Source organism: Octopus sinensis, linkage group LG1, assembly GCF_006345805.1.
Source record: "Octopus sinensis linkage group LG1, ASM634580v1, whole genome shotgun sequence".
Lineage (NCBI taxonomy): Eukaryota > Metazoa > Mollusca > Cephalopoda > Octopoda > Octopodidae > Octopus > Octopus sinensis.
This window is the reverse complement of record NC_042997.1, coordinates 111,776,821-111,799,725: the sequence shown is the minus strand read 5'-3', so window position 1 is coordinate 111,799,725 and position 22,905 is coordinate 111,776,821. Positions and strand designations below refer to the sequence as shown.

The window sequence follows — 22,905 nt, the reverse complement described above, 5'->3', positions numbered from 1 at the left end:
TCCAAAGACATTATCAAGAAATTGGTCTTTCTCAAACGTTGGATTGAAGAATATTTTCTAATCCCATTTAGTTTCAGATTATATTCTCATGATCACAACGGAGCCTGATAATTATGAAATTGTAATTTTGAGAATTTTCACCATTTTTAAAGATATCTTTGCTCGAGTTGACTTCCAGAGAGCAATGAAAAAAATATATATTTCTGAAAATTGTGAAAGACAATCGTGAAACTTATCTATGTCCAATTCCAAGCAATAGTTTTCTTTGTTGCAATTAGTCATCTTGAGAGCTTTTTCTTTTTAAAAAAAAAACAAAAAGCCGTTACGTCCTGTAAACGAAAATTCTTTGAAAATGAAGTTTCTAAAGAATGATCTGGTAAATGCCTCCAAGCCGTGTTTCTGTTTGTCTTTTACGAAGTGTAATCTCCCAAACTGTCATCAAAGATATTAAACATTTTGGGGAACTTAAAACTAGTTTTTGCAACAAATACATGAATTAAAAAAAAAATTTATTTATTGATTTTGTTACTTTTGCATCAAGAATAGAAACTTGGACAAACTTTGGAGAAACTTTGCGAGTCCATCAATAAAAATGCATTGGTTCCTTGGAAAGTTGGTTGGTTTCGGTTTGGAAGAAAACCAATGTACCCAGACCAGCAGACTTGTTGCAATGCAACAACACATAAAGAATTAACCACTTCTCGCAAAATCTCATTTTTACCCAATTTTTATTGATACCATTGCCCATATAAGGTAAAATCTCGCTTGGCTTAAATACATTTTTCAGAATCGATAAATTTTCTTACCACCCCATTTCCAATTTTTATCCTACCCCTATCCTATTTTGCCCTTGCCCCTGCCACACTCTAAAACTTAATTTGCATACTCGCCTTCCTATTGGTCGATGATCACCGACCTAATTATTATGCAGGAAGGTTGGAAAATATTACGTCAATTGCCGAAATATCACGTGATCCGGTCTCCGCCATCTTGAAGACAGGAAGCGCCTTTGTGTGTGTATGTGTGTGTGTCAGAGACAGAGAGAAAGAGAGAGGGATAGAGAGTGAAAGAGGGAAATGTGTGTATATATAGAGAGGGGGAGTGAGAGTGAGAGTGAGTATCAGAGAGTTATCGGCCACGGCTGAGGTGGAGTAAAAAGTGTGTTTAGAGAGAGAGAGAGAGGCTTTTAGTATCGCCATCGACCCCAGCCCGCCACTCGACGGATTATTAAGACACACAGGCAAGGACAACATCAGCGGGTTCTCGCCCAGGTAAGGACCCTAATACGGGATCATCCTGATGTATTTTAGTAAAAATTGTTAAGAGACCGGTGAAGTGAAAAAGATCCGATATTAAAACCGCTCGCTCGTTCACTTGTTCGTTTGTTAAGCCTAACTGCTGTGAGAGGGGGACATTATATATATACATACATACATATATATACATGTATGTATATATGTATCTCAGTATATATATGTTTATATCGTGTGTGTGAGAGAGAGAGATAAAGGCAGTGGCTGAAAGAAAGCATGATCTCGTATGATTTCGACATCCATACATTTATATATACGGTAGATGTATGTATATATATATATATACATGTGTATACACACGGAACAGGTTAATATGTATTTAAAGACAATAAGTGAGATTTTTCAGCGCCAAAAGAAATAATTTTTGATTGACTTTAATATTTGAGTTTTATCGGCCAGAATGGGGGGGGGGCTGATAGCGTTGTGTGTATATTTCCCCAGCCCGTATATACACTCGCATATATATACACACATATACATCTATATATATATGTGTGTGTGTGTATATATAGATATATGTATATATACACATTTTTATACATGCATATATACATAAATATATGCACACATATACGTAAATACGCATACACTCGTATACACATATATACACTCGTGTGTGTATATATAGTTTTAGTTTGTCCTTTTTTCTCTCGTTCTTTTAATTTGTTCATTGGTTATTTTTATTGATATTTATTCTTCGACTTCTTATATTGTTTGTTAGATAATTCATAAATCTAATTAAATCTAAAAATTGTGATTTTTTTTCCCCCCGAAGTTGATAGAAACAAAAAAAAAAACAACCTCACTCAATGTCTGTCTGTTCGTCTCTAGTTACTGTGTAGCCTCTCTTTCCTCTACACACACACGCACACATCCATTCATACACACACACATATATATATACACATGGATATATATATATCCTGTGATCTCCATTGTTTCTGTGTACAAATATATCACTCTTTCTCCATATATATGTATATATCTATCTATCTATCTATATATATATATACACACCACACACACACACACACATATATATACATACACACACATTCATTGTGTAGTATGTCTGTTCATTTTAATCTATCTCTATTATCTCTCATTCAATATCTTATTCCTTCCTTCAGTCTATCTAGTCTTTCTCTCTTTTACTTGTCTCTCTCTCTCTCACACTACGTAGTCTACCTCAATCACTATATAGTGTCCCTTATGTAGTCTCTCTCACTCATTCATTATGTAGTCTCCCTCATTCGTCTCTCTTTCCCTCATATTTACCCTATAATATCACTTACGTTTCTCTGATCAATCTTTCATTCATTGTCATGTCTCTTCGTATTTTTCTCTTCCTATCATATCCACTCTGAAGTCTATTACATGCATAAAATATTAACAGGAAAGAGCAAGACATCGTAAGCACCACCGCCTCCTTCATCTTTTTTCCTGTTACAATAAATAGTACCTCCACCTCTTCTAATTGATCAAAGCCACCGGCACACATGTTTTATTTAAAAGGAGGGATATTCTCCTTCTCTCATCTCATCCACATTTCATTCTGCTGGTTTTATTTTAGATTTTAAATATCGTTATTTATTGAGGTATTTCCACTCCAGTCACAACACATTTCTCTCTCTCTCCCTCTGTCTTCATATATTCAATGTGCTTTCAGCTGAGTTGAGAGGACACACCATTTACACACATATGTTCTCTCATTTATAATAATTATTATGGGGAAACTCGCCGGTTTCTTCCTTCTTCGCTTTGTCACTGGCATAGTGTCGACGAAATATATCTATACAAACATTTCACAGTTCACAAAATTAAGACTGAATAAAATAATACACTTCCGTTTCATTTCAACCGGGGATTTCTTTAATAAGATCCCCTTCAGAAGCCATTCAGTAATATATATATAGAGAGAGAGAGAGAGAGAGAGAGATCTGTAGAAGCAGGGAGTGTAAATTGTTGAGATTACTCTTTGGCTCTAGTCAGAGTTTCGCCGATCACCTAATATTATATATAAAACAAGGAGAGTAATTTTTGCTTTCTGTCTTTTATGCTTCATCATAGCCGCCATCATTGCTATCATCATCATCACCAAGCTATACGTTATATGTATCGCCCATGGAGATTATATATATATATATACACACATATATGTTTTGTTGCTTCTACCGGTAGTTCTATCTGACCTGTTTATTTTTGTCCTCATTAACATCATTTCAATCAACAATGAAACAATAACTGTTTATTTCTATCGTCTGCCCATTTTTCCCCTCTGTCTCTACAGTAGTATAACACCACCACCATTACGATTACTACTACTACTACCATTTTCTCTACAGCCAGTTACTGCGTATATAGAGTGTGTATAATATATACACTGCCAGGAATTTCATTGTGCTGTGCGTGCGCGGCACGGATGTATATATATTGTGTTCGTGTGTTCGCTGGTGTGTGTGTATGTAGATGACTGCTTGTGCTGTGTGTGGTTGCCTCTTCAACCTGTGTGTGTGTATGATGTACTTGACTGTTCACTCTTTGTGCGTATATATGTGTATGTATAGTTGCCTATTCAACCTGTGTATGTACTTGACTGTTCACTCCGCGTGTGTATGTGTGGTTGCTTGTTTAGGCTAAGTGTATATGTAGTCGTCTGTTCAGTCAGTGTGTGTGTAGTTGCCTATTCAGTTTCTCTTGTGTGTGTGTGTGTTTAGTTACCTGTTCAACTATATATGTGTGTATGTTACAGCCACAGTAGTTATTCCCCCAATATCGGAACAGATGTAGTATGTATAGTTGGTAGTAAAATAGTACACACTGATCTTACTGGTACCAATCTAGCTATAAATAACCGAATCAGGTGTGCTGCTGCTCTTCATTCACTTTTACTTCAAATGTGTTCCTTTTTTTTTAAAAAAAAAAAACAACAACCATTTCTATTTAAAGTCTGTGACCGGCTTCATTGTATTATTTCTTCCTCCTATCTTCGTCTTGTTTACGATATCATTACGCTTATGACATGTCTTATTTTTATTACCGGTTGTAGTCTTACACCTCTTACTCTCAACCCCTCGTCCGTAACATTTTATCAACTATTCATTATTAAACAATCGAAGCCACTACAATAATAAATTATTGTTTTACGGAACGAATTTATTTTGAGATATCCCAGGCATTTTCTTGTGATAACATTAAGAAAATATAATAGTTAAGATTATAATATTAAATGTATTTTCAAAAACAAGTTAGTGTAATCTAAAATACTTAACATAGAAAGATTTGCAGCATGTTTTTCAGGAAGATATAAAGAAGAAACTAGAGTGATGTGAGACAGTGAAAGTGTGAATTACTGTTGCAGAACTGTTGATCCTCGATTGAGTGGAGGAGGTCATTAATGGCTGCAACATGGAAAGAACGATCTCTTGCAAGCTCCATACAAACCACTTCGTTATTATTTTAGTGTTTAATCGACCGCTAACCACCTTTAATTAAGCTTTACCATTTTATTTTAGCCTCTCTTTTTTTCTTTTTTCTCTCAGATCTCTTTCGTTTTCTCTTCCGATTTTTTTGTCGGAATTCGTTTTTGTCTTAGAAAGGCATGAACACAACACCATTAAGACTTTCTGATAGAGAAGACAGTCACTGGAAATACATTTGAATGATTGAAGCAAAGAATAGAGTAACTAAGTGTTGTAGGTCATTTACTCTGTTATTAATAAGTGAAACCAGTCGTGGTTTTTGTTTGGCTTCCATCAAGACGATATCGTTTCTATTTTTTCTCTCCAAACTCCCTCAACGTTTTCGCAGTTATAACGATTAACATAATTTACAGAATTCTTACAATTTCTCTGAAAATTAATGGTAATGCCATGAAATGACCGAAACAAGTGAAAAAGTATAGAATCTATCAGTAGAAACGGTGTCTTTTTTATTATATTAAGTAGACTTCGTAAGGAAAATTACATTTCGACATTGTTCTGTGTCCTAGTAGTAGTAATGTGTATGTATATGTATATATATATATATATATATATATATATATATATATATAGTGTGTGTATGTTTATATATGTAATTATCTATTCATATCTGTGAGTGTGTGTGTATGCATGTATGTGTGTGTGATTATATTTGTATACGTATGTGTTTGGTGAGGTAGTGTGTGTACGTACATACATATATAAATGTGTGTACGTGTGTGTGTCTGTGTGTTGGTTAACTGCTGCGACACACAGACAGACACTGTCTACTTGGTACACCACTCCTCCCCTTCTAACGTTAAGCTTGGCTGTCTCCTTCCGTCTGTCTCCCTTTGCTGTCTCCCTTTAGCTCTAGTCTTCTCTTCTTCATTCAATCTCTTCTAGACAGCTTCAGCGCGTGGAAAAAATAAGAGACAGAAAGAGAGACAGAGAGCACCTTGCCTTCTTCTTCTTCTTCTTGTTCCTCTTCCTCCACCACCATCATCATTGAATGTGTTGTGAGCCGGTTTGTTAAATTGCGGGAAAAAATACTAAAATAATTTCTCTATTGTAGCTCTAAAATATCTCCTATTCTTTTTTTCTTTGCTCTTCTTTCCTTCTGTTGCTTCCTGTTCTTTTTTTTCTTCCCTTCTTTCCTCCTCCCCGCCATAAAACTCCTTATTTTCCCTTTGTGCAAACGCATGGGGTTTCGTCTTCAAATTCCTTCCTTCTTCCTTCTCTAACTCCTCCGTAAAACATCCATCCATACAAATCGAACGTCCAATATTGGTTAGTTTACCGTTATTTATATATATATCTATTTATCATTAATTATTATTTTCTAGTTTATCTTTGTTGTTGTTGTATGTGTGATTATTGTTTCCATGTTCGATATCATGTCTAATCACCAAGTACCTGATCGGATTATTATCATCAACCACCTCTCTTTTTCTCTTCCTATTGACTTTCCCTCCCATTTTTAAAAATTCTACCCAGACTTCTACGATCGTTACCCACTTCTGGCGCCTACTTTATATATATATATATATATATATATATATATATATATATGTGTGTGTGTGTGTGTGTAATCTATATCCTACATATGTATCTAAATAGATATACCGTTTAATGTTGTATTATATAAGTCATGGTGAATTTAATAACATCTCAATTATAAGAACTGTGTTGGAATTTAGGTTCCTATTTCCGTGTTACTGAAATGTTTTTTTCTCCTCCAGATTATTTTGCTTAAATACAAACTTAAGTTTATTGAAAAGCAAATTTAAACATGCCATTTTAAAATTATATTCTGTCTGTAAGTTATCTTCCAAATGAATAAAGTTTTTTTTTTCTAAAACAGAAGTTAAAATGATGTATTTTCCCCCCGAAACATCCAAAAATGTTTGAAGTAGGAATTAAAATATTTCTTGTTCACTTTTGTGAGATTTAGAAATCTAAGCTTTACTTAAAATAGGTTTCAAAAACTTTCAGTTGAATCTTAGGTCAGTGTTTAAAGATCAGCTCAATAATCATTAAACTAATTAAAATAATTTATGTTATTAGTTTTCTCCAAGTTCTATATTTATATTTAAAGCCTTGTGTGTTTGTATTATTATTATAATAACTAATGTTCTCCCTTTTTCTTCATAATTGTAGTCACGCCGGTCACTTCAACATTGCCATACACTTGTGTTGAAGAATTAAACCATCAACTCTTTCCTCAGAAGCAAGGAAATAGACATTATTTCATTATGTCCCAAATTATTTGAAAACCATATCAGATACTATATATATTTTTTTTTTCGATAGTGCCGTCCAAAATAATTTTATATCGAAGGTATTCGTGTATAATAGTATTTAATTTCAGGTGTAGGTTGGGAAAGGTGTGGATTAGATATGTTGTCTGTGTCTTACTTGTAAATAATTGCCTCTTCCATTATTATTGATGATAACTGTTTAAGCAGTTGATGTTTCCAGTTGCAAATATTTGTGATGAGATCAATAACAAATCAATCCTGTATAAAACATGCATTGGATTGATTAGATTAAGAATGTCAGATGGTAATCAGAAACTAAAGACTCCACTGAAAAGGTGTATAATGGTTAGTGGAACCAACACCTTACTCTTTACAGGTGGGTTCTCTATCATCACAAGTAACCATTAAGATTCTTTAGATTGGATCTAATTACCAATAAGAATTTATTATTATTTACTGAAAATATTTCCTTAAAAATTCCTTACATCAGTGGTTCTCGGGTCCTTTTAACCCGTGTGGTTCATATTATATTTTGTTGTTAAAAATTTGTGTAATGCTCAAAATATTTTAACAATTGTCTTTTTATACAATTCCCAGTCAAAAATACAATAGGATTTTTTTTTAAATTGACTGGGTATGAGTGTCCACCCAAGTAAAGTAGGAATCAGATGGGTCTGGATAAAAAAAACATGGTTTAGAACCACTGCTTTACCGAATCTTTTTACCAAAAGAAAGTTAAGGAAGATTCAATTAATAATATTCCACCAGTTTGCTCTGTTGCTTTAATTTAAATCATGGCTCTTATGTGTTCTAAGTCTTAACTTCAGAGAAAATGTTGAAGATTCTTCACACTCTCTACACATTGGGGTACCATTTGAAATCCTGTCATCTGGTGACAAACAGACTTTGTACATATCAAAGCTTGTAATCTGGATGATGTTGATCTTCATGGACATTTCCTTCTTTGCCAAATTATAATTTAAAAACCTGTTGTTATTGATGGATTTTGTGAAGGTTTTTCATTTCATTCCATTGCTTGGTGGTGGAAGTATTTCCCTGTTGCAGAGAAGCTCATTGGCTCTGCTAGAAGACTGTTGACCCCAGTTGTACTTCAGTCATTTAATTGGGGCCCCATGGTGGAGTTTTGGGGGTGGTTTAACTGTAGGAAAAGCATCCAGTTTTAATTTGATAAAACTCCCTTTCTGAAGGAATGTAAAAACTAAGAGGACCAAATGTTCTGTTGCTCTAAGATAATGAAGCTCAATTTTGCCTGAATTATTTAACCAGGACTGTTCAAAGTAATTGAGACTTGATCAACACTGACTTTTTATTAAATCAGCTTACTTAATCTCATTGCATATATTAGAATAAGTAAACTACAAGACATTCTAAGTTACATGGCATTTGTTTTGTCTATCTTCTTTGTAAAAACCATCATCATTGAATCCAAAGCCAAAATATATGGAATCTCTGAGCCCTACATCAATAATAGACCCATCTTTTTCCATGTAATAGTGTGGTAGAGAATTAGCTTAAATCTAGCTGCTTGGTTAATTTGAAATTTGTATATCTTTTGCTCTTGACTATAAAGTAGATTGTAGTTTCTACACTCTAAATCTAAAACTGTTAAGAAGCTGTTAAAATGAATCCCAATCTTGAGGTTTAAAATTGTTAAACATTATTAAAACTACAGTTACGTTTATCTTTGCATCTTATGTTAAGGTTGACTGCCTCTAGCTTTTTTAAAGTTGCTTCACTTTTCTTGTGGTTCATTTTCTTTTTAAATCATAGGCATGTTGTTAAAATTTCTGGCTTTGGTTTAATTCACTTCTTCAGGTTTTTGAAAGTGTCTTCTTTAGAAGCTTTACTTAAATGGAGCTCAAGTTTGAATCAGCCTCACTTTTGGCATCTCTCATTCAATTTGATGATAAAGGAAATTTTAATTGAGTCACAACTCAAAACATTTCTAGTAAAATCTCTTTAATTCTTATTTAATAACACACTCATTGTATTCTCACAGGTTCCTTGTATTTATCAGCTTAAGCGAGTTGATTTTAGGGTTTACTGTCGAATCCCTACAAGTAATTAACAGATGTTTCACTCATTAGACTACGGCCATGCTGGAGTACAGCCTCGAAGAATTTTTAGTCAATGAATCGACTCGAGTAATAGATTTTTTTTATTCTATCAGTGTAGAGGGATGTAAACACATCAGCACCGGTTGTCAGGTAGGGGTGAGACACCATCATAATTTAACGTCCGTTTTTCATGCTGGTGTGGATTGGACGGTTTTGACAGGAGCTGGGCTTCTTTCAGTTAACGTCTACCAAATCCACTCGATCAGCTCGAAGCTACAGAAGCTATAATTAGAAGACTCTTGCTCAAGATGCATGTATGACTTCGTGAATAATTATGCCATTTGCATTTTATATTTCAATTCATTTCTGTATATTTAAATAACTGTGTGAGATTTTTGTGTGTATTTAAGAATTTTATTTTCAGCTGATTTTATAAAGTTCTTTTTGTAACTATTCAATTTGTTTAATTTAGTGTTATATTTTGTAATATAATGTAGTTATATATGTTAAATAATTGTGGTATATTGAGCAATGGCACGGGTGGGTTAAAGTACTGTTGGCCATTGTACAACGAATCCTACCTTTGAATAGATTACAAGTGAAAATGGTCGTGAAGTTTAATGATGGGTAATTAATTAATTAATTGTAAAAATAGAGTATTTATTAAGAATTCATTTCAATAACTTTGTTGTTACCATGTTACGAGTTGTTTCCCTTCGTCGCAAACATGGCCGACGTTGTCTTAGGGTGTGAAACCAAAAAACTACATCAGTATGTACATGTTATTACTGATAATAGCAGTAATTAGTATATTGTGTATATGTATGTGTGTGTTTATATATATATATAATATATGCCATGATAGATCGTTAGCCATTATACACATTTTTTTCTCTCCTTGTTTTTTCTATGTTCCTTTCTGTAGAAGAGCTTAGGTTCGAAACGTAAAAGACTTTTTCTATTCCTGTGCGTTATACTAATACATCTGTTTGTTTTGTACACCACCTGTCTTCGTCTTTTGTTTTTTTCTTTTTGGTAAATTCTCCCTATATATATATATATATATATATATATACACACACACACAATGACACTGGATTATCTCGAGTCATTTGTTTGGATTTAAAAATCTACTGAAGCCATTGTTTACTGCACTTTCTAACGAAACTTCTATCTTATACACCTGTCCTCCCTCGTTTCAATAGATTAGATTTTTACTAATATTTTGTTTTAAGAAACTGGTCCTTCCAACACTACACCAAAAATTCTGGAATTTAAAACATCCGAGTTGACATTTTTAACTCTTGATACCAATCTGCCTCAGACCACTCTTAGTTTTATGAATACAAAATTCCTGGTAATTTTTTAACGTCCGTTTTTCCTTGTTGGCATGGGTTGGACGGTTTGACAAGGAGCTGCCAAAGCCTGGGAACACACCAGGTTCTAGTGTCTGCTTTGGCATGGTTTCTACGGCTGGATGCACAGTGTACTGGGTGCTTTTTACGTGGCACCAGCACAGTTTTTTTTTTATTTACTTGTGGTCTGAATTAGAATTTTCCACCAAAATTTGGTAATGACAAAGTTATTTTACTAAATTCTATCTGAAACAATTTTTAGCACTTTAACCCTTTTCAGCAGAAATATATGCTAACAAAAAGGGTTAAAGTGCTAAAAATTTTATGTTTGTGCTCCAAACACCAGATTAATAATAACAAAGAATATATTTTAACAGAAATATGCTCAGAAAGGGATTAACCTTTTTTTTTTAGCCAAAATGCAAATTTTTCATAATGCTGAACAAAATAAGTTTGTTGACTTGAAAGTTGTTTGACATTTCTTATTCCTTGTTCTTAGGATTTTAATTTTTTTTATGAATTATTTATTGGGGTTAGGGGCTTGACTGTGTTAAACACTTTGTGACATTTTTTCTCTTTTTTTGTTCCAGTGAGGAAAGTGTACTTGCTGCCAACTTGCTGCCATTCTTTTCTTGGATTGTCTTGTGAACCATGTTAATTTGCCACAACTTTCTTCTTCTATATTGATTTGGGATGGAAAGTTGCAACACTAGCCTGGATGTTGGAGAAATGAAAAATAATTGCAGCCAAGAAAGTGCCGACAGCATATCTGACCTAGAAACTTCTGTGAAGAACGGTGTTGGAAAGAATTTAGTTCCTGGTGAAAAATCTGATTTCTTGAGAAATAAGTCTAAGGGAGAACAACAACAGAATGTCCCTTTAAACGAAGATAAAATTGATAACGAAGAAAGCAAAGAAAATCAGCTAAGCAAAATCAAAAGTCCAGTAGATAAGATTACTGTAGAAGACGAATCTGACATTATAATTACTTCTAGTGAGAAGTTGGAGAAAGCAGAAAAGAAATCTGATAGTCCTTCTAAAGGGGAAACTGACCCTCTAAAAGTTGTCATTAAATTAACTGACAGCAACGAGAACAGTAATAAGAACACTGACGACGACGACGAAGTAGAAGTTTTAAATACTGCAGCGAAGATCAACTCGGCAAACAACGGCCTTGAATCGGTTGCTAAAGAGAATCAAAGGAAAGTTAATGATCTAAATCCTTGTGAAAGATCTCGTCTTCATTTGCAGTCTTCAAATTGTCAATCAAATTCTCTTCTCACTTCAAACAGCAATAACCAGCTGCGATCTGGGCCTTTCAGTGCTAACAACAATCATAGTAAGGTTCACCAGCCACCTGAGCTGCCGTCTTTCAACCTGGCTAACCAACAGAACAACTATGCTCCGCTATCTGGGGCTAAAATTCCCAAACCTCATATACCTTCGATGTCTCCACTAAACAGTTCTCAATCCAGTATGAATTCTTCAAAAGGAGGTACGTCTCCTTTCTGCTCATCACCTAATTTTTCTAATTTCAACATCAACGATAACGATGATTCTAAAGATACTTTGCCAAATTCCAGTGTTGAACAGATTGAGGCTATCAAGAGAGAAACGCTTCTACATTCTATGTCAACCAAGGCTCAACGCATCTTGAAAGCAAAAGCCAAGGCAGAGCTATTGATGAAGGCTGATGAAAAACTAGGTCCGCTAGCCAACTTTCTGAACAACTTGGGGCTTGACATTGTTAAACAATCTGTTTATCAAGAAGCCATCCATATTCAGTCTCGGAAGCAGCAGTCTGGCAAACTAACAGATGTTGAGTGTTCTCAACTGGACAAGATGCGGACATCCTGCAGGGAGCTTGCTGAAAAACTGAAACATCTTAAGCTCAGCTACAGGAAGTGCAAATTATGCAATTTTGTTAGTGAGTCGGTCAATGTCCACTTTTGGCATCGTGAACATCCACATGTTAACAAACGAGAAGACTTTTGTTGTTCCTATTGTGATTTCCTGACCAGAAACAACCTGGCTTTCAATTTTCATATGGAAGCCGAGCACAACATCAAAGGACGAAGTATGGAAAAGCCAGCCTTTTGGCAATGTAGTCTCTGCCCATTTGAACACAACTCTAAGAGTAAACTAACGCAGCACAGGTGGAAGTGTGAAAAGAACTTTGAAATGAAAACTCACTTGTCGCCGTCCCCTGAAACTGATATCAATTATAGCTTGTATGGGGTGTTCTACCTCTCCGAAAAAGAAGAAGCCCTAAAGGCTATTGCTTTGCATAAAGCTAAACAGAATCAGATCAAAGCGCAGCAGGCTCAGTTTAAGTTGCAGCAGCAACAGGCTGCTGCAAATCGAGCCAGCTACTTCAATGCTAATAAAATTTCTCCTATTCAGTCGAAACCAATGAATCAAGGAAATATGAATGTAAACCAAAGAATTCCTGTTTTAGTGCATCCCAAAATAGGTCAGCCACAAGTGCCAGGGAACCAGATAAGAAATTTCAATGCAAGAGGGAACATGCAACCGAATCGATTCCAGCAACAGTCTCCAATTCGGCCCATGGTGAACCATCTTGGAATGAAACACTTCTCTCCTGGCATGCCCCAAAATAATATCCGTGGAACATCTTTACTCAACCCAAACAAAGGACATCAGAACCTAAGCTTGATGCGGACACAACTTCCTGTGAAAGATTTACTCAACATGCATCAACAAGTCAAAGGCCATAATGTAGTTACTGCCAAGTCTTTAGCCAACCAGAAATTAATACCTTCCAACAATCAGCCCATTAACGATGTTAGTGAGTTTGAAATCTGTGAGCTGTGTGGCGGCTATGTAAAAGATCGGGAAGCTCTACGCATTCACTTCTTCTACGCCCATAGAGTGGAGATGCCTGCACTTATGTTTGAGAAACCATGCCCTCCTCTTTTCTGTGATGTTTGTGAAAAGAAATTCTGGACTAGCCAAGGCCTCCAGAAACACAGGGTTTCCTTGAAACATTATGCTAAAGGTTCTCTCTCTCAAGTATGCATCCTTTGTGGTTGTCTTGTTTCTCATCTGCTTAATCATATGACTGACACCCATCAGCTCAACTTACAGGACTTCCTGAACCAAAAGCGATGCATTGTTTGTGGAAAGGTTTGCCAGAGTCGATCTGAAACCGAGATCCACATGGCTGCCAGCCACGGTATTTTAGTGAAGCGTAGTAACTCGAATTCAATGGATGCCAAGGTGAAACTTGACGAGAAAGGAGGTGGTAATTCCATGGCTATGGCAACCAAAACCGGAACTGCCACCCCTGGCTCGTCGGCCTCTCAGTTGGTAAAAGGCAACTACTGTGTGTTTTGCAAGGTACCGTTTGCGAGCAATGCTGAATTGACACAACATTGTCTACTCGTACATAAGGCTTGCAAAAAATGCGGCATGGTTTTGCCAGCAGAGGGTTCTCTTGGTAACCACAGATGTCAGATAAGCATTCCAACGGTGAAAGCTTGCAGTGTGTGTAAGAAGCAGATCCTTATTCAAGAATTTATAAAGCACGTTGAAGAGAGACATTTGAAAAAATGTTCTATCAAACTGAAGCGGCTCAATTCAGAAGAAATCAACGCGGAAATGAAAGAGAAAAAATTACACCTGGATATATCTGGTGGTGCTTCTCCTTGTTCAATATCTGGCAACATTGATTCCGGGCAAAACAGCGTTTCTGGGGATGTAGGTAGCAATAGTTCAGCTCGATCACATAAACGAAAACCAGAAGAATCCGATAGAGCAGCGAAACGCAGTAAAATTTCTCTAGATAATGATAGTAACTTTGAGGCTAAATCCGAATCTATATCTATAAGTGATAGTGATGATGATGTGGAAGTTATTAATGCTGGCAGTAGCTCTGCTGATAAGACTAAATTAGATTACCCAAAAAATGGTTCTGTTGATAAAAAAAAAGAAAGTAGTAAGACTGGCAGTGTTTCCGAATCTGCAGCACCTGAAAAGATGGATGTTGATGCATCTCAAGACAGTGAAGAGGAAAGTGACTGGAGTCAGAAGGGAACAGCTGCTGACAAGGACAAACAGGATGAGCAGGAAAACGCAACCGCTAATAATAACAACAATAATAATAATAATAATAATAATAATAATAATGGTTCTACTTCTGCAAAACTGGAGTCTTCCAAAGAATCTGATGAAAGCTATGGTAGTAAGAAAAGTCCTGTGAAATCAGGGAGTGACAAAAACATTACAGACAGTACCGAATGAATGGAGTGATTTGGCAAAAACTGACTTAAACATAATATATATATAAACAGCCTGAACATTATTCAGAAATATTACCTCTACTCCTGGAGTCTTCATGTCTGTTGAGAATCATCTCTATTGCCTTGAAACTATGCTATATCTTAGGAACCAAAATAGCAGTCATCGGCAAGGGAATTGTCACTCATGCTGTGTATGTAATGAAACTGTTAACACTGACCTGTTGCCCAGTCTGGAGTTAAACTCTTCCCCAAAGGTGGGCTTAGGTCTCTGTTTTATGTAGAACTAAAAACTACTCAAATGGCTTTTGACTTTAATTTTTTTTTTTCCTCCCCTTCTCCCCAAATCTATGAATGCCATTGAAATATGTATGTATTAGAATCTTTGGCTGTTATCAAATTAATTAATCACTTGTATTAATAATGATTAATTTTTTTGTCTATAATTGCTCTTGGAAAAATTGAAAATTTCTATTAACTTTCTTATTGAAAAAAAAACCAAAAAAAAAAAAAAAGCAAACCATTTTGTCTGCTACTGTAAAATGTTTTCACCTGAGTATAAATGATACAGATGAATCAAAAACAGAAGTGCTGAGGTGTTGTGTTGAGCTTTTCGAAAATAGACATGTCACCATTCGTTGACAGCATGATGACTTTTGTAGTTAACCCCCCCAGGTTTTTTTCTTGCGTAATCAATGTTACTCACACACACACATAATACACAGTAATTATAATAATAATAACATTCTAGTTACACACCCATCACATTCAAGAAAGACTCTTCGAACTTATTTTTACAGAATTTTCATTTTTTCCTTAGTTTTTTTTTTTTCCTCTCTTTTTTTAATTACTGAAGCTTGAAATATATAAATATTTGAGCTCCTCAAAACAGACATAAAAAAAAGAAAGTACTCTATTTTGGAACTGTTGAAAGGAAAATATTTATCTCCATAATAATTGCAGGTTTCTTTTGGGTTTTTTTTTTTTTTTTTTTCACAGGGAAACAACATTCCTTTTTTTTTTTTTATCAAAAAGAAAAAATACAATTAAAACATTTTTTTTTTTTTAAATATTAATATTTAGATAAAATATCACAACTGGTTTGTTTGACATCCGAGGCTCTCTTGAAATAAATTTGTGATTTTAAACATTTAGATTAATTACATAGCTCTCTCTCTCTTCTGAAATAAAGTTAATCAACCACTTGAAATTCTTGGAATTTAATGGACTTAATTCTCTGTCCACACACACACACACAGTTGTAAACACCTTTTAACTTAGTTTGTTTAATTTATTTTATATAAACAAACACAGACAGCATTTAGATGTTGACTTGCCTCTGGATCTTAGACTTTCATAAAGAATTAGTCATTACTCCATTTGATAAGAACTTCAACTGCTTTTTTTTATGTTGTCCTTCTCCTGAAAATTCTATTATTATTTAAGGCGGTGAGCTGGCAGAATCGTTAGCACACCGGGAAAAATAATGGCATTTCTCCCATTTTTATGTTCTGGGTTCACATGCTGTCATGGTTGACTTTTTGCCTTTCGTCCTTTCAGGGGTGAAAATAAGTACCGATGGAGCTCTGGGGGCGATGTACTTGACTATTCCCCTCCCTGAAAATTTCAGGCCTTGTGCCTGTGGCAGAAGGGATTATTATTATTATCGAAGATGTAGGAAGAATTTGACTGTTTTTATTTCTCAGTGTCCATCCACAAAAGCTGTTAAAACATTAATTTTAGTTGCTTCATGTAAGGGAGATAATCTAATAGTAATTATTGACATAGCTTTTGCTAGGGTCTCACCAATTCTCTCGTCTAGTTCATCTCGTCATTCCCCACCTCCTCTCTTTCTCTTAACTGTTTCATTCTTGGTCAGGGTGGTGTTGAGGCTGGGCTTTATTATTTATACATAAGTCGTTCTTTTGTCTGTTTTTTGCTTCTAAAACTCATTGCACTTAAACCATCCTGTTAATATACATTTGCATGTTTGTCACCAATGAAGTGATGGCAAAGTCCTCATTGTGGTTTTTGTCTTGGACCCCCATAAATAAATGTAACCACTTTATTCAGTATATAAATGAAAGCCATTTCTTTGCCATCTCTGATACATTCACAAGAAGTCAGTCCTCTACTGTCTTTGGTGGGGTATCGACGTGCTATTTCCTGACAATCCACTGCATATTAACAATTGAGATGTGAGGTGACCAATTACAGTTTGGTGTTACATTGTAGTTATTTCTTTTACCATCGTCATTTAATGTCTGTTTTCCATGCTGGCATGGGTTGGACAGTTTGACAAGCTGGCAAGCAGGAGGGCTGCATCAGGTTCCAATTGTCTGTTTTGGTATGGTTTCTACAGCTGGATGCCATTCTTAATGCCAACCACTTCGTGGAGTGTACTGGGTGCTATTTACGTGTCGCTGGCATGCACCCGTGAGCTTGCAAAATACAAACCTCTCAGCTGAGAGAGAGAGTGAAACCAAGAGATTTCTCTTTAAACAATTTTTAAAATCTTATTTATCATCTCATAAAATTTCTGTTTAACATTAGACTGTTTCATTGCTATTGCATAACCTGGGCAATTAGGATTTGATCCTTTTCACACCAGCTCATCTGATTTTGCCTTTCATTCTACGACACAATTTTCCTCTTTTAAAGTAGTCTAAATTAACCCTTCCATCAAAATTTCATGTTCATTTTTGTTCCAAGCACCAGCATAATAAGTTATTTTAGTGAATTCTTTATTTTCAAAATTTACTGCAACAACGCTGTAATATTTCAACAGAACTATGGTATCTTCAGTGCCATGTCTCCTACTGTCCTAACCACGGTAATGGGTGGTCTTTTATAGAATTCTGGATGCTTATAAGACATATCAATAACATTGGTAGTATTATCTCTTGTTACTACAGTCCATGGCTTTATTCTCTTGGCCTAATTTTGTTGCCAAAATTCCTTATTTTCTGTCTGTGTAGAAGTAAACAGTTGTGTGAACCATTTCCAATATCTATTTGTGTATGTTGTGGAATTGAACATTTATAGACTTTCTTTGTCAGAACCAAGAACTACTCTCAATGAAATCCTATTGAATGGGGAAACATCTTTTCACCCTCTTCTCACCAAGTTGAAGTTCTTGTATAATAATATTTTAAACCATTTTTTTTAAAGATATTTTACTGTTATGATTTAATAAAAACATGCAAACTAGTTTAGTATGGTTTTTCTCTGTTAGAATTTAATTTTTGATTCCTTTTATACCCATTGGCTGACACATTTAAGTGTTTTAGAAGTAAGGGCTAGTCTTGGACATATTTAAGGAGCTGGTTTCACAAATGGCATATCTCTTTTCCTGTAATTGCTGTTTTCATATGAAAATAACTCTATGAATGCTATTTAAATTACCATGCACTAATAATAATAAATCAGTTTATTTCAGCAAAAATCTCAGAATCCACTGAATTAAAATATTATCACTTGTATCCTGGTATCTTGTGCATCTTACCTTCCCTGGTTCATCATTGTCGTCATCATCATCTTTTAATGTCTGCTTTCCATGCTGGCATGTGTTGGATAGTTTGACTGGGGACTGGCGAACCAGATGGCTGCACCAGGCTCCAATCTTGATCTGGCAGTGTTTCTACAGCTGGATGCCCTTCCTAACGCCAATCACTCCGAGAGTGTAGTGGGTGTTTTTTACACACCATATTCCGTTTCTTATCTCTTGACCTTTTTGCCATTCAGATCACTGTCAAATGTAAATGCTCATTTATTTTCGTTGTTCTGAATTGATTAACTCAGCCAGTTTGAACATAAAGCAGGTAGGATATTTGGGCTTGATTATAATAGCCTGTTAAATGCTAAACAGTTATTAATGAAATCGTAATCATTGTTTTGACATCCACTCTTTAATGCTCTCATGGGTCAGGCAGATTTTCTACATCCTTTTCCCGTTGCCAACCCTCAACTTTTTCCAAGCAAAGTAATATCTCCTGCCCCCTCCCATGGCCAGACATGTTTTTGCAGAAAATCAGAAATGAATGACGATGACTCATTCACAACTATCCTACAATGTCAAGACAATCAGGCACAAACATAAGACTTGGAAATATATTTTGCTTCTAACGATCATTTTAGCTGCTCATGCATAAACGTCCACCTGGATTTTCCTTATTATGCTCTTAAGGCGGCAAACTGGCAGAATCATTAGCATACTAGACGAAATGCTTAGAGGCATTTTGCCCGTCGCTATGTTCTGAGCTCAAATTCCACCACAGTCAACTTTGCTTTTCATCCTTTTGGGGTCGATGAAATCAACTTGCCCCTCCCCCAACATTTCAGGCCTTGTGCCTTTAGTAGTAGAAAAGATTATTATGCTCTTAATTTCATGTTTTATACATATCTCTTTATATATTTAGCTGACGGGCTTCTTCCAGTTTTCATCTCCCAAATCCACTCACAGGACTTTGATCAGCCCCAGGGCTTACAGTAGAGGACATTTGTCCAAGGTGCTGCACAGTGGGATTGAACTGGAGACCATGTGGTTCCGAAGCAAACTTCTGAACCATATAGTTATGCCTGTACCTGAGAAACTGATGGTCGTGGACCTTAATTTTTAATAGCATGAGAGTGGTTTTCGTAAATGGAAATTGAACAAAGCCCTTCATATATCATCATCATCAGTAACCTTTTCCATGCTGGCATGGGTTGGACAGTTTGACGGGAACTGGCCAGGATCCAATTGACTGTTTTGAAATGGTTTCTGGGTACCCTTCCTGATGTCAGCCACATTACAGAGTGTGTTGGGAGCTTATATATATGTGCATGTTACTGTCGCCTTGTCATTACGTAATAATTCTAAAACAATTAAGGCATCAAGCCAGCAGAATCGTTAGCATGCCAGGCAAAATACTTAGCAGTATTTTGTCTGCTGCTATGTTCCCTGTTCAAATTCTACCAAGGTCGACTTTGCTTTTCATCCTTTCGGGATCAATAAATTAAGTACCAGTTACGTACTGTGGATTAATCTGATCAACTCCCTCCCCAACCCCAAAATTTCAGGCTTTGTGTTTATAATAGAGAGGCATAATTGAAACAAGTGCACCATGCAAATATGTTTGGAAATATTACTTTTCTTAGAAACCTGTGAGGGTTGGCAACAAGAATAACATCCAACGGTAGAAGTTTTGCCTCTAAGAATCCTGTTGGATCCATGGAAAAGCAAGCATTAAAAATGGTATCAAAATCTCTGAAGTTGTTCATGTTTAGTGCAGTGATTTGTTAAATAAGATGGTCTCTATTGTGCAAGTCCTTCACAAATCACTTTGTCCAGTTGTAAGGGACAGCAGGATGACCACACTGGTGGAACATCTCTCACCAAATAAGCCAGAGTGATTTCAAAGTCTGATGACTAAGGATAGATCTTTTTACACAAACTTCAGCAAAGGTCCCACAATGAACTGTCAGACTTGAACTACCTAGAGAAGAATGCTGATAATCTATAGGCAATTCTGGCAATGAAGAACCCATTTTAGAATCTGATGTTTATTCCTCTGAAATGCTCTCATCCAAACCAGCAGAGATATCAAGAGGCACTTGACATGATTCTAGCTGCTTTGATTTAGTACAGATATTTTAGGGAGCCTCTGAGCTGACCAAAGAGAACAATTTTGTCTTCACAGTCCTTACACAAATCAACTTCCAATGATCTTAGTGCGTTTCCGAGACAAGTAGAATGACAACCGATCATCTCCTAAAGTATTCTCCTTATTCCAGAATGAGTCCAAAAGCAAATGAGATTGCTTAGTTTAAACACCAGCTTAATAATGTCAGTTCTTTTGCTAATAATTTCTTCCTTATTTTCCATTGAAACAGAACACTGTATTTATCTTTTACCTGTTACTGGCTTCAGTCATTGGACTGCAGCCATGCTGGGGCACCACCTTGAAGAATTTTAGTTGACTGGATCACTTTTCAGCCTGGTATTTACTCTATCAGTCTCTTTTGAACTGATAAAAACATACCAACACAAGTTGTCAAGCAGGGTGGGTGGGGGCAAGGACATATATATGCATGACAGGCTTGTTTCTGTCTACCAAATTTACTCACAAGGCTTTGGTCGGCTCAAGGCTATAAATAGAAGACACTTGCCCAAAAGTTCCATGCAGTGGGACTGAACCTAGAACCATGCGGTTGGAAAGCTTCTTACCACCAGCCATGGCCTGCACCTAGACAAATATAGTAACAAAAGTTACTGTTAGTTGTGTTCAAGATTTGGATGTACATCTTGAGAAACAGTCATTAGGAATTACTGCGATAATTGGTTTAGCTTCAGAATTCCATGGATTGATGTAAAAATGACTTTGACAGATCAACAGAACTAAAATGGAAACTGGAATCCATATTTGATCCACAAAGGGTTGTGGCTGAGAAGTAAATTTCTTAACTATCCCATTCACCTGCACATGCATATATACACGAGGGTGAGTCAAAAAGTAATGCCATTTTGTTTAGGACAGGTATAATCACCAATACAGGAACATGTATCATACATCAAAATGAAGCTGGTCCTCTGTGGATCACATCCCTACTTCTCAACATAGTCACCGTTTCTCTCTGTAGCAATGTTCCACCTTCGAATGAGAGCATGTATCTCTGCTCCGTAAAATTCTGTCATCTGTGCTTTGAGCCACTTCTTCACTACAGTTTTCACTTCCTTGTCACTGGAATAATTTAGCGCCTTCAGACTATCATCTCTTCGGCCCCATGAAAGAGGGTTTGAGAGGCAAACATTATTCCAATGATGAGGAAGTGAAAACTAGTGAAGAAGTGGCTCAAAGAACAGTCAACAGAATTTTACGGGGCAGGGATACATGCTCTCATTCGAAGGTGGAACATTGCTATTGAGAGAAACGGTGACTATGTTGAGAAGTAGGGATGTGATCCACAGAGGACCAGCTTCATTTTGATGTGATACATGTATTGATAATTATACCAGTCCTAAACAAAATGGCATTACCTTTTGACTCGCCCTCGTGTGTGTATATATATATATATATGTTTTCCTTACTTGTGGTTCACTAAGGTCGATTTTCTAGTCATCAATCCTCACCTGTTAGAAATTAAGGTAACATTTTTTTTAATCCTTGAAATCTACACAACACACACTAACAAAGCACATGTATGGCATTATCATCATCCCCATCGTTGTAGCATCTGCTTTTTCCATGCTTGCTCAAGCTGGAGCAAAAGTTTCAACAGCCTGGTACAATTCCTGTCATCACCCCTCACCTCTTTCCAACTAAGAGGTTGAATAATCTCCTAGGTTCTACCAAGCAACCACAACAGCTGGGACATGGTTATACGATGGTCTAGAAGTAAGGGACAGCAGCTGAATGAGCCTTTTGCTTACAAAGATAACACAACACATCAAGAAACCCAGATGTTCTTAAGGACCCTAATGAACAAATGTTTACAGTCAATGAACACACATAAGGATGAAGGGAAGTATGAATTCACAAAGACACATATAAGCATATATTATATTCACATTGTGTGTGTATATTGTCCATTTTTCCATGTTGGCATGGGTCAGACGGTTTAATAGAATCCAATGAGCCACAGGGCCACATCAATCTCCAATGTCAGCTTTGGCATGGTTTCTACAGCTGGAAACCATTCCTAGCTTTTCTCATGTTTATTTCTTTACTTCCCACAGGGGATAAACAAGGACAGACAAAGAGATTAAGTCGATTATAACAACCCAGTGCGTAACTGGTACTTATTTAATCAATTCTGAAAGGATGAAAGGCAAAATCGACCTCGGTGGAATTTGAACTCAGAACATAAAGACAGACGAAATACCGTTAAGCATTTTGCCTGGCGTGCTAACGATTCTGCCAGCTCACCGCTTTTTCATGATATTTGTATGAGTGAGGTCACCAAGTAAGTTACGAGAAAAGAACAGGAAGAAAAAGCTCCTTTAACTAAACTGGGTGAGTATGGGGGGAGGGATGGTTCTATGCAAGGTGATGGACAAGCCAAAGTGCCTTGTTATAGAAGAGATATAAGGCTGATGGGAGTAACTGGAAAATCATCATGTAACATCCGTTTCCCATGCTGGCATGGGTTGGATGGTTTGACAGGATGCAGTGAGTCACAGATTTGTGTCAGGCTCCA

General features: G+C 36.1%; 1 protein-coding gene across 2 annotated transcripts; it reads left to right on the top strand.

Moving 5' to 3' along the window:
- The first annotated feature begins 1,042 nt into the window (after window positions 1–1,042).
- Window positions 1,043–15,335, top strand: LOC115219804. Of its 2 annotated transcripts, none has more exons than XM_029790080.2 (2): window positions 1,043–1,271; window positions 11,059–15,335. In XM_029790080.2, the coding sequence occupies exon 2, from the start codon at window positions 11,162–11,164 to the stop codon at window positions 14,729–14,731; it is 3,570 nt and encodes a 1,189-aa protein (XP_029645940.1). In that variant the 5' UTR covers window positions 1,043–1,271; window positions 11,059–11,161; the 3' UTR covers window positions 14,732–15,335. The 2 variants fall into 2 exon arrangements, with proteins under 2 accessions (XP_029645940.1, XP_036359758.1); XM_036503865.1 differs by lacking the exon at window positions 1,043–1,271 and adding an exon at window positions 5,932–6,064.
- Window positions 15,336–22,905: the final 7,570 nt, after the last annotated feature.

Coding starts and splice junctions, on each gene's coding strand:
- LOC115219804 (XM_029790080.2), top strand. CDS start 11,162: ATGGAAAGTTGCAACACTAGCCTGGATGTTGGAGAAATGAAAAATAAT.